The 12,108-nt window shown below is 43.9% G+C and overlaps 1 protein-coding gene across 1 annotated transcript; it reads left to right on the forward strand.

Annotated features, from left to right (window-relative positions):
• The first annotated feature begins 1,214 nt into the window (after positions 1-1,214).
• On the forward strand, positions 1,215-7,213 carry PTHLH (parathyroid hormone like hormone). Its single transcript, XM_035892090.1, has 2 exons — positions 1,215-1,315; positions 6,787-7,213. The coding sequence occupies exons 1-2, from the start codon at positions 1,215-1,217 to the stop codon at positions 7,211-7,213; spliced, it is 528 nt and encodes a 175-aa protein (XP_035747983.1).
• The last annotated feature ends 4,895 nt before the right edge of the window (positions 7,214-12,108 follow it).

The raw sequence follows: 12,108 nt of genomic DNA on the forward strand, positions 1-12,108 counted from the left end.
ACCGCGACGAACAACGGTAGGTGTGTGAAAGGAAAGGCGGCAACGATCCCAAGCTGGGCTTTTGGGCTTGATCTAAAAAGCGCCCCCCCTGATGGGGGCGATCGCTCTTGCTGCTGTGCCCCGGCAGGGGAGGCGCCGTCCGAGGGGTAAACACAAAAAGGGAGAGGTGGGGACAGAGGGGTAAAGGGAGAGAGGGGGGCCCGGCCGCAGAAGATGCGAGGAGCTTGGCCGGAGTCCTTAGGGTCTGCGGAGTGCATGTGCTGTCGGGTGTTGCCCTTCCTTCCCTCCTTTGGGATTCCAGTCCCGGGAAACGCTGATTTCTAGCCCCCTTTTTGGCCGGGGGTGTCCCGCCCGGGCTCTCGCTCTCTCCGCACATGTTCCTAGGGCGCCATCTCTTTGCAAAACCCTTCCGTCCTCCCGCAGGTCTCCCAGAGGCTGCTTGGGAGCGTGTGAACATCGCAGGCTCCAGCCCAGTCCAACCTGCGGAGCCAAGCATGCTTCCCAGCGCCTGAGCCGCCCCGGGCTCCCGCGCCTCGCAGACCTCTCGGGCTCCCCAGCCAGGCAGCGCTCCTTGCTTCGGTTCCCTTTCCCGGCCACAGTTGTGGACCCAACTTTCAGGAAGCAGAGGACGTGAACCTGACTTTTTTTTTTTTTTTTCCCCAGAGGTATACTTAAAGGCAGGCGTATAGATGCATCCCCCCCACCCGGCCTGAATCTGTGTGCGCGTGTGTGTGTCCGCGCCTGTGTTTACCGAGGCGAGGGTAGCTGAGCTGACTTTTGGGAACCCTGCCTTATCTGCCAAGGGGGCTTTTCCCCTACCGTGAAGCCCTGAGAGAGCGGCTTAGCGGACTAGAATCGAGCAGGGCTGCGGGAGACGAACGGACGCGCTCTCTCACCCGAGTCAAATACGAGCTAGATGATTTTTTCGAAGTAACATTGAGCGAGATCTTGCCTGCGGGCAGCGAGAGACAGAGAGAGAGGGAGGGAGGGAAGGAGGGAGGGAGGGAGGGGAGGCAGACAGCAAGGAAGGGAGAGAGACGGAGCGAAGTTTGGAAGAAGTGAGCCGCTGCCGGCAGCTCAGAAAGTTTGTTTTTCCTTCGCAACCTCGGAGCTGGTAGAGCCGAAAGCAGGGACTGCTTGAGGACGGCGCTGGCGCATGTGTCCCTCGGGACTGATCTCCCTTTCCTTGCAGGTTTTAAGACCCGGAGGATACAATGTTCACGAAACTCTTCCAGCAGTGGAGTTTGGCAGTGTTTCTGCTGAGTTATTCCGTGCCCTCTTACGGGAGATCAGTAGAGGGGATCAGCCGCAGACTGTGAGTTTCTCTTTTTATATATATTTTTTATTTATTTTTTTTTTTCCCCTTACCTGCCCCAGGTGCTCACTGGTGGTGTCTAAGCGATGGGCTGAGGGCGTGTGGGGCAGGGAAAGGCGGCTTTTCAGCTCTCTGAGCTTATAAGGCTTTTGGGAAGGAGATGTTGAAGCTGAGGGTCTCTTCTTCCGAGGGGAGCAGCGATGCAGCTGTGGGCTCCTCCAGCGTGCGCTGCTGCCCGCGCACCTTCCCGCCTGCTGGGAGGGTCCTGGCGGGGGAGCAGCCCCTTTTCTCAAACTGCTGTATGGCGCCCGAAGTGCCACACACTTCTCCGGCACTGGCATGGAGCCAATATTGATAAGGGTAGGGGAAACACGCAGTAGCGAGGGCCATCGGGAAGCTGAAGTACTGAGCGATTTCTTTGGATTTCTGCCACTTGGGGGGGGGGGGGGGGACGCAAGGAAAAAAAACATCTGACTTAGAGGCAGAAGTGTATTTTTTGATAAATGATAGTGTAACTTAGGAGAGCCTGTTCAGGAAATGACCTTTCTGCTCCTTCCAAAATAATCAGCATAGTTTATCCTAATATCCCCTATGCAAAGTGCAGAAGAGAAGCCGCTGGGTTGATGTAGGAGCAGCTGTCTCACACATCTAACTCACTGGCTTTTGCTGGACTTGCATCAGATTTTCTAAGGAAGAAATACTTCAGTCATACCGTGGAGGGCTGTATTGTTACTAAGTTCAAAAGGAAGTCAGGTTGGAGAAAGAGGCTTGGAAAATCCATTCACAACTTACAGGGAAACATGACACAGCAAACTTATTTCAGATGGGTTTCCTTGTAGCTGTTTTATGACATACATAAGGACAAGATCTCCACATAGCACTTCCTCTGCCATTTAAGCAACAAAAAAAATCCCCCAGGTGAAGTGATTTCAGACACACCTAAACTTTGGCACCAGGCAGCTATTACAAATCTCCTACAGCAAATTGTGTAGAACATGTTATTGCTGATAATGCTATAGCGTATTCTTCCCAGTCCATTAATGCTTAGCTGTTTTGTACTCCTGCAAACTACTGATGGGCTGTTTCTTTCATTTGAGACCATTTTCTTCTCTTGGGATAGAGGGGAACCAAAACTTCAGTTTCAGAAATAAAAAAAATGAAAATAGTTGAGGTACAGTCAAATGCCATATTTACTTGGCTAAGAAAGTCTCACCGGGATCTAAGCCAAATTTGTTTTTTAAAGAGTTAGATTTGCTAAGAAATACTCTAAGAAATTTCTCCTTTTGAAGCTAGTGTTGTTCTAACACTTGTTTCTAAAGGTCGGGGTTAGAGGTCTTCCCAACATCCCCATTCCGTCCTGACAGGGGGGAAAAAAAAGTGGAAGCTAAACAGTCAAAATGCATTTCTCAGCTCCCTCTTTGCTATGGCATGTAAAACACACACAAGAAACCAGTTAGCTGTCAGTTAGTGGCATTCACGTAGTTTTGTTTGTGGGTACAGCACAAACACAGACACCACACTCAAACATGTGTCCTGTTTTAATATCACCACAAACCATTCCTAGAGTTAATGGTTAATAACTCACTTAAGCCTAGAGATATTTTTTTTCAGTCAAGGGCTTAAACCAGTAATGGATGAAAATACTGAAGCACGTTATTATAGCCATGCAAAAATAATCAAAATGACATAGGCCTGGTTCTACAGACTTTACTGAGGCAAATCTCCCTTGGAAAGCAGTAGCAAATTGTCCCAAGAAAAGATTGCCAGACATATTATTTGTTATAGAAATGCTGTAGCAGCTAAAGAACTTCTGAGAAGCCCAGTAATGCCTCAAAGTGAAATTAGATATTTTTATCAGCGTGCCCAGACACTGCAGCATCGTGTCCCCAGATCTGTTCAAAATATTTTTTCTAACCCTGAGATAGGTTGAGCAGCTTTCACTCCCTTTGGAGCCAGGGGCAAGGGCACTCTGTCTTGCAAAATCCAGAGAGAGAGCTGACTGAATCCTTTCCAGTGATCTTGCTGAACTTATGAGCAGACCCAATGCGAATCGTCAAGGATAGTAACGGTTGAATAAGAGCAACTCTGAGACAGAAAGTTGTCGCTTGAAGAATGTTGCTTCTCAGTGACGCTAGATAGCCAGTGAAAAAAATGAAGAAGGAATGTGCATGAAAAGAACAGCTTATCTGGAAGTACGTGAAGTCATAGTAGTCACAAGTCATGGATTTCTACCGTTTTCCCCATAATGAGACATTAAGCCTCATATGTACATAGTGTACTTGGATACAGTAATTAGTTTGGACACTCTGGTCAAATACAAACCATTAACTTCCTTCTCTCAAAAGTGCCTACCACATGTAAGCTTAGCATTTACTGCACTTGATTTGGGGTCAGGCTCTTTCTCCTTGAATGAGAGGTGCATTTTATAGAAGGATGGAAGGGACCTCTAGTGGGTCATCTTGACCCTAACAGCCGAATATTTTTTTACACACTGTACCCAGTATATGAATGCAATCATTCTGGTTTCCATTGCCTTCCTACTCCATGTGCGTGGGTGAGATATTGTTGATATCTCCATTATGAAGCACTTCTTACATCAGCCTTCTTGGACAAGTATTTTTCTCTGATTTACAAACACAGGAGTTGTTTGACTAACTGAGGCAGAAGGTCAAAGAGATATGTATCTACCACATCTTCTTTGTTTTAAGAAGATTTTTGATCTAGAGCATACAAAGGAAATAGGTAGGCAAAATGTAATCCTTAAGTCTGGCTGAGTAATAAAAGTCATGTGAAATGTAACACTACGTAATGTTATACAATCATCTGGAATAGCAGAATGTTATTTGGGGCCAGACTTGATGCTAAATATCATACAGACATTTAAAGAGAAACCCACCCTCTTTGGCACACTATCCTCTCACACGTCAATCCCTGCATTATTTTGGAAATGCGTACTCGCACAAGATGTAGATCTCGTAATGCTCTTTGACTGCCTTGTGTGTACTGGAACCAAATCTTTAGGTTTCAGCTCTGTAAAATGGAATAGCTTTTCAATCAAGAGGACTTTAATAACAGGCTTCACAGAGTCAAGATTTTGTCACAGTGGGTAAATTGACCAAATACACATTACAGGATTAAGGCAGCTTTAGGTTGTCTGTGATAAAAGGAATTATCCTTGGTAGTTTACGAGAGGCAGTAGGAAAGCTTTGCTCATCACATGAGACGGACTGTTTTAGACTCAGTAAAGCACTGAGATTTTGTATGCTTTTTATAAACTAGAAGAGTGAAAGGAGAACTGCATTTCTCATGCAAATATCCTGGGAAAATAAATTACTGAAACTAGGAATGTAACATGAGCCACAATGGACAGCTTGACAAGCAGGACAGAAGTATGCCGCTCAGAGGAGCCCAAGGTGCTAGTTTTATTAGCATATTTGCAAATCAGACTGACCTCAATGAGAAGGTTGTTGGAGATGGCTATTGGAGAGCCTCAGGGAGTGCACTGGTCAAAAAAATTCTCCTGGGGGAGATCTTGAGCTTGTGTTAATGGTCACAGCTGCACTGAAGAGAATGAAACAATATGGGTTCAGCTCAGTACTATCACGTTGCATTTTTGCTTAGGGACACTGAGTTGAAGGACATAAAGTACTTGCCCTAAAGCCTGTAGTCATTCAGAACTGGTTTTGGGATGCTTAAAACATAGACAATGTTTGATCAAATGTGTGCTCACAAACCTGAGTACATCTAGGCCTGGTTTTGAGCACGTATCCCTACTGTTCGCAAAAACAACAGCCATCTTTCAGTCTTACTGTGGAATGGGGGAAAGCTGCTGTTGGAATTCTACACTGACTAATAGAGATGTAGTATCACTTGAGCCTATCACTCGAATCCACTACTCAAAAAGTGCAGTTCTACAGAGACAAAAAGTGAAGGAGATGCTCTTAAATGGATGCTACTTGAAGTTGCCAAATAGCTCTACTGTTGATCAAATCACAAATCTAAAGAGTTTGGCTGAAGGGACTGAGAAAGATAAATTGCAGGACATTCCTAATCATTTGGCATACTATCTTTGTCCACCACATTTTGAAACCTGGTAACATAGTGGCATAATTAGGGATGGGATGGAAGGAAGGAATATTCACTCACAGCTATGTATCTTCTCCCATTTCACCCACATGCAGAAACAACTTCTTATCCAGCTAACTGACCAAATGATTATACGGCAGAGAAGGCAGTGAATTCATTTTCTTTGGCCAGTTAGAATCCAGTCACATGCAGTACCCCGATGCAAGATGAGAGGATATATAGCCAATCGCAGCACACTGAAGTAGGGCAATTGGAAGGATAAACTGTATTATAGCATTCATGGGAACATAGCTAAAATCCCAGCTTGCGCTCTTTCTGTGGTTCACAGTGCAGCTGTGCGTCTGTCCCACACCAAGGAAAAGGCATGTATTTTCTCACAGTTATTTATTATCCAGGTGCCACTTGTATCTTCTTTCCTCAGATGTTTCATACCTTCTTTGCCAGTACAACATCTCTAAAAGACAGATAGCTAGCCATCTCCCAGTTCCTCAAAAACAAGACAGAGCTTAGTGAACCAAAAGGTCACGAACTCTGGAAAAGTACCAGGGACCCACTCAGACAAACGAGGATGCTCTTGAAGAAGATCCAGTGAAGAAAGCTAGCATAAAACTCAGCACAGAAGACAAGAAATTTGGCCCCAAAAGTTCACGCTTAAAGGAATACCAGAAAGGCATCTGAAACCATAATTGGACACAAGTGGCCAAGTGGTAAAGTCAACAGGAGTGGCTGAGGCTCATTTCTGTTGATGCTCGGGCTGCTGCCTCTCTGGATAGCTCATTATGGACTGAAGTGCCTACATTTTAGGCACCCAAATTCGAACATTTTTCCATTACGCTCCTGCAATTGCACTTACTTAAATTTAGAAATGAAATGCACTTTTATGTATTTATTTATGTTTTTGAAGTGCATGACTGAGCAGAAGAAAATTATTAGAATGATGCTGTATAAACACTGCTTCCAGCTTCAGTACAAGTACTTGCTATTCCCTCTCTTGCTGGACTGCAGTGCTCCGTTATCTGACCCTGTAGTTTTCCTATCTCTGACAACTGCCTTCCTGCTTTTCCAGCCTGAAGTGGGATATATTAAGACTTGTAGTGCTTTCCTAGAACAGAGCAGTGACTAATCCAACTCCAGGTCCAGTGGTGTGTGATCAGTCAGCTGAGAATTATTACTTGCTTAGGTCTTTCCCTTCTCTGTAGGGAGCCGCTACCCTGAGAAGCAGGACTTGCTCCAGCAGTCTGACTTAACTGGATGTCTCCAAGCCTGAGAGCTGGTACACAGTCACTGTGGCCACCGCTGCCAGAGGGGAGAGGAGCTCTGCCAAGTACAGGGCAATAACCAAATCTTAAATGTTTTCTTCTCCCTCCTCTCTTCTCTTTCTTTAGCAAACGGGCTGTATCAGAGCACCAGCTATTGCATGACAAGGGCAAGTCAATCCAAGACTTACGAAGAAGAATATTCCTTCAAAATTTAATTGAAGGTGTCAACACTGCAGAAATCCGTGCAACTTCGGAGGTTTCACCTAACCCTAAGCCTGCTACCAACACGAAGAACTACCCTGTCCGATTTGGTAGTGAAGATGAGGGCAGATACCTAACTCAGGAGACAAACAAATCACAGACCTACAAGGAGCAGCCCCTGAAGGTATCGGGGAAAAAAAAGAAAGCAAAGCCTGGAAAACGTAAGGAACAAGAGAAGAAAAAGAGGCGAGCCCGCTCGGCTTGGCTGAATTCTGGCGTGTATGGAAGCGAGGTGACTGAGAGCCCACTCTTGGACAACTCTGTTACTACACATAATCACACTTTAAGGTAATTCTGCTATACCCTTTTGGGGGGCATACCATACATTTATTGAAATTGTTATCCTTCGGTGTGAGAGGCCGAGGCCTCACTCAAACCTGGAGTAAGAGCACACCTTTATGCTCATAACGGGGCAGTGGCTTTTCAAGCAGTGCGCAGTCTCAAGGTGCTTTCTGGAGGTAAGTAAGTACCCTTTCCACCTTGCACTGGTGACAAAGTCTTTCTTCCCTATGACAAATAATTCAAGTGGTTTACACTTATTGCCAAAATGAGCTTCCTGAAGCTGAGTGAGTAGTAAGTAAAGTTCTTTCTGCAAAAAGAAAGCACATCATAGGCATTAAGATTTCCTTTCCTGTTTTAACCATAGCGTCTCTCACGGCAGATCTTGGTCCCGCACGTGGGCCTCAGCAGATTGAAAGCTTTGAGTTTTATTTAAGGCTCTGCATCTATAAAATGGTGAAGTTTTCTTTCCTCCCTCTCAACGCCTCCCCTTTTTGGCAACTTTCCTACCCTTACTTTACAGTTTTTCATTTTACTGTTTAACCTTAGGGGAGAACATGGAATATTTCTCTCTTAGTAATATCTGCAAACAACGCAGACCAGCCTTTCACCATAAAATTTTCCCTGCCATTAGGACTTTTTAATTCAGCTCCATCTTTTTGCCAGCTCGTGAAACAATTACGTTGCTGCTGAAAAATGTTGAGCATTGCATTTGGAGAGAGACGTGCTTCCCTCATGTATGACAATGAAGGGTTTTCAGGGCAGTGGTGAGCTGGAGACTTCAGCCTAAGTGCCCCAAGAAACTCCTCCACTTGCAGTCATCTCAGCTTGAGTGGAAGTCTGCACACTTGCAGACAAAGCCAAGGAGTCCAATCCTCAGTTCTCCTCGAATGTTTGCATTTTCAACAGGAAAACCCCCACCCTTTTCTCTCCTCCTCCCCTTCACTTTGGCAGAATAGAGACATAAGAGAAGTGCCACTTGCTCACAGTAAACCCCTTGAAAGAGACACCAGCTGTGGGATTTACTGAAATCCAGTCTTGGGTTAAGCTTTACAGGCCACAGTTTGCAACGTGCTCTATCGCCTCAACTTCTGCTAGGATCTACAGGAGTTACCAGCGTTGGGGGCTAGGCAAGCAGTGGCCCTGGCCATAAACCAGTCAGCATGGCTGTAGCAGTCAGTAGCGGAGCAGAAGAGGCTGGTTAATCTCAGCACATTTGGAAAGGTACATGCTGGGACTCCTATCAGGAGTTATCTGATGTTTCAACAGGTGTTAAGGAACTGTAGTGGTCAATAAAAAGCACCTGTCATCCTTTGGCTGTATATCCAATGGGATATGTAAAAGAATGACAAGTACAATCCTGTTAATTTTCCTAGCTCAGCCTTTCTGTTTCAAGTATGGTTGGATGGCTGAAGGCAGTCAGCTTTACTGTGGAGTCCAGACTGCTGAAGGCAGTCCAGCTTTACCTTCATGATATTATTGCCCAAGATGCAGTATTTCTCTGGGGCAAGAAGCAGATTGCTAAAGAGGACCTATGTTTTAGATACTTAATTGAAGATGAGTAAACAAAGAGAAGTCATAAAACAAGAAAATTAAATTCCTCCTTCACAAGCACAGAGCATAATACGCTGGTTCAGCTCTTAAGAAACTGCTAGTATATAAGAGTGTAGTTATCCCAGTAGGCTGGCAAAAGATATAATTTCTAAACTTTAAATGAAAGCAAGTCCCAACTCCCTGACATGTACTTTAGATAGGGGGAGTCAGGCTCGATGCAGTTGTCTATGTGGTTGTTGGCACGAGGTGGGCAAGCACAATTTAGGTGGAGGGATGATCACACTGGAATGAGGTTGATTCCTCAGCTGTAACTGAGCTGAATCAGGAACTTCTACTCTATCTGCTGGTGGGGGGACAAGGAAGGTGAGCGCAGTCAGGATTTCCATATGCTAGACCCGTAGAAGCTGCTTTTGCAGCAGCCCTAAGGCTAGCTGCAGCTTAGGAGAAGCATCATTATTTCACAGTGAAGAAGTGGCTGGGTGTGATGCAGCAGGGCAAATGCCAAGGAAGTGCGAAGATAAACTTTAAGTCTCTCTGCGCTTGCCTGCTTAACACACTGAACTAAAATCCTCGTGCCAATTCCCTCTGCCCAATCTCGATCCCAAAATTTTGTGTTTAGATCAGAAAAAAAAAGACCAAAAATGTGCTGCCTAGATCTTTTGACTTACTACAGGAAGCATCTCATGAAAGAAGCCAATCTTGCAAAATCTGGGGCTAAATCACAGAAAGCAGCTTGCAAGTAGTCATTAGTAAAGAGCCCATTGTCAAGATGTGGCTTAGCTTAAACTCAAAAACAAAGCCTAAAATCCAAGCCCAATTGAAAATGCCACCCACTAAAAAATAGGCCAGTGTAGTACAGACACACATATATACAGTCATGCTGTATGAATTGTGTGCCATTATTATACAGATTGTAATATAGCCTGAATACACCCTGATATTACTAGCTAATTATTAAGGAGCTTCATGCTGGCATTTCCATTCCAGGCACTTAAAAATTCTTTCTCATGGACATTGCAGCTATATTCCCATTCCAATTAAATTAAGCTGTTATTACCTAATTTCCTAAGAAACGTTTTGAATGAGTAGACTCCCTAATGTTAAATGTAGTCTCACTTTCAATGAGCACATAAAAAAACCCAAACCTCTTAAACTCTCCAGGATTTGCTTTTTTTTTTATTGTATCTCACACCCACACACGTCTGCCATGTGGAACGCTACCCACAGCTTCGGCGCTCAGGCCAGCAACAGAGCGAATCCCGCTCCATCCTATAGCTTTGCATTCCATCCTATAGCTGTTTCCCAGGGAACCAACATGCATTACATAAATGTGCTGTTCACAGGGACAGAAGGGAAAAAAGCCCTTCGGTATTTTCTGCAGCACCACTAAGAAGCAACTTAAAATAATACTGTGGTATAAGTAATATACTGACAGGATAGAAGCAGGCTCTGCTTTTGTTCTCCTGCCTTCACAAGGAAGGTAGCAGTACAGAGCTCATACCAGGCTGCCAGGATCCCTTAGAAAACTCCCAAATCTTGGGACTGTATACAGCTGACTGTTTCAGCTTTGACTGAATGCAACAGGAGTCAGAGCTTAACGCAACGAGATGCTTGATTTCTTTCAGGACCAAGCTCTTTGGCTCACAGAGGGAAAATTTCAGGATTATGTAGTCTTTTCATTCATTCAAGCCCTTAAAGAGACATGCTGTCAAGGATCTGTTCACTTCGAGACCTGAGCAGCCTTTACTGCATATGTACTGCATGTACCCGTGTACACAGCAGCACAGAAATATATACCGCTGATAAACAGACCCTGGTCTAGCAGGTGGTGGTCTGTCAGTGGGAAAGAAAGACCAAATAAGCCCCATGGGACCTTTTTAATCAGAAGCCTGGCATCACACCCAAGCATTTAACCCAGCAAGGGCATGACTGCCACAGTCACCAGTGAGGACTTCCTTTTTCTTATCTTCAAAACAGATTTCTCATTTCTCCAACTGTATTTTTTTCTTTTTAGCACTTTGGCATATTTATTACAGGTTGATACTGGTTTTCTACCTGTAGCACTCAGGAATCTTCTTGCATAAGGCTCTAAAGAAAACTAAAACCCCTTCCTATTTCTCTGAGCATGCAATACAGGGGAATAGATGGCCTCAGTGTCATGACAAACTGCAGGTCTTCATGCTGCTCACTGAGTTGCATTGAGTGAAATAGAGTAGAGGTCTTGAAAAGATGTCTAAAACTGTAGCATGTTAAACCAGCCCTATTATTGCAAGTGTTTATTAGCAAGGCATTCAAAGTGAAAATAATGGTTTTGTTTTTTCTGTACTTTTCTTCTTTGCAGGAGGCGCTGACATTTTCAGCAAGAGATTTTTGGAAGACGTATTGCAGTATTCTGTAATAGTAAACATATGGGAAGTATTAAAATATTTATTACCTGTAAATATTGTAAATGCTCAGAATAAAACCTTTTTTTCCCCCATTGCTCTCTTAAACTGCACATTTGGTTCATTTGGTTATTGTGAATTTTCCTTTTTTTTTTTTTTTTTTGCTAAGGCTAAGACAATTATTATTGTCACATTTACCATAATTTATTTTGTTGACTGGTGTATTTATTTTGTGACCGTATCTTGGTGCTGCTGACTTTCTATATTTTTTGTAACATAATGCACTTTAGATATACATATCGAGTACATTGATAACTGACATAAAATGTTCCTGTTTTGTGGTTGACTTCAATGAATGCTTACATACAGTTGTTCAAACTGATTTTCCTTTGTGCATGTATAATAGCAGTATTTTAAAATTTGTAAAGAATGTCTAATAAAATATAATCTAATTAAACCATGACTCAGAAGGAAAAATGTGTCCTTTAGGAATTTCAAGAGCAGGAACACTATTTTTTTCTTTACTACGTTTGAAAATTGTTTTAAATTTAATGTGTTTACATTGGTTCAAACTCCCACATTTTCACATTAGCTTTTACTTAAAAATCACTCAGAACATATTTTGTTCCAGTGTTCTATTTCAAGTCAGCTAAGCTGCTGAACAACCTGGGGGTACCGTCATATAGCTCAGACCCCACTGCAGGGAAAGTATGATTCCCAACCTTTCCAGCCCACAGCCCTGCAAAGGCCGAAACACAACATCCTCCAAATGAAAGGATGTGAAAAGCAGCCCCATGGGATGCATCACTTACTACACTCTTGGAAGATACTCACATGTCACACCCCATAGCCCTCTTCAAAAATAGACAGATGCTCAGTGTCCTCGGCTCCCACCAACTTTACTCAAAGATGAAAATGTCTACCACATAAGTAGAGTCTCAGCTCTTTGTTCTTTGGGACCACCTTATGT

The sequence above is a fragment of the Egretta garzetta genome, unplaced genomic scaffold (assembly GCF_000687185.1).
Source record: "Egretta garzetta isolate BGI_Z169 unplaced genomic scaffold, ASM68718v1 scaffold293, whole genome shotgun sequence".
Lineage (NCBI taxonomy): Eukaryota > Metazoa > Chordata > Aves > Pelecaniformes > Ardeidae > Egretta > Egretta garzetta.

Excerpts from the sequence above, each read along its gene's own strand:
- PTHLH (XM_035892090.1), top strand. The coding sequence starts at position 1,215 with ATGTTCACGAAACTCTTCCAGCAGTGGAGTTTGGCAGTGTTTCTGCTG. Across the intron at positions 1,316-6,786 it reads GAGGGGATCAGCCGCAGACT|CAAACGGGCTGTATCAGAGC; the intron begins GTGAGTTTCTCT and ends CTCTTTCTTTAG.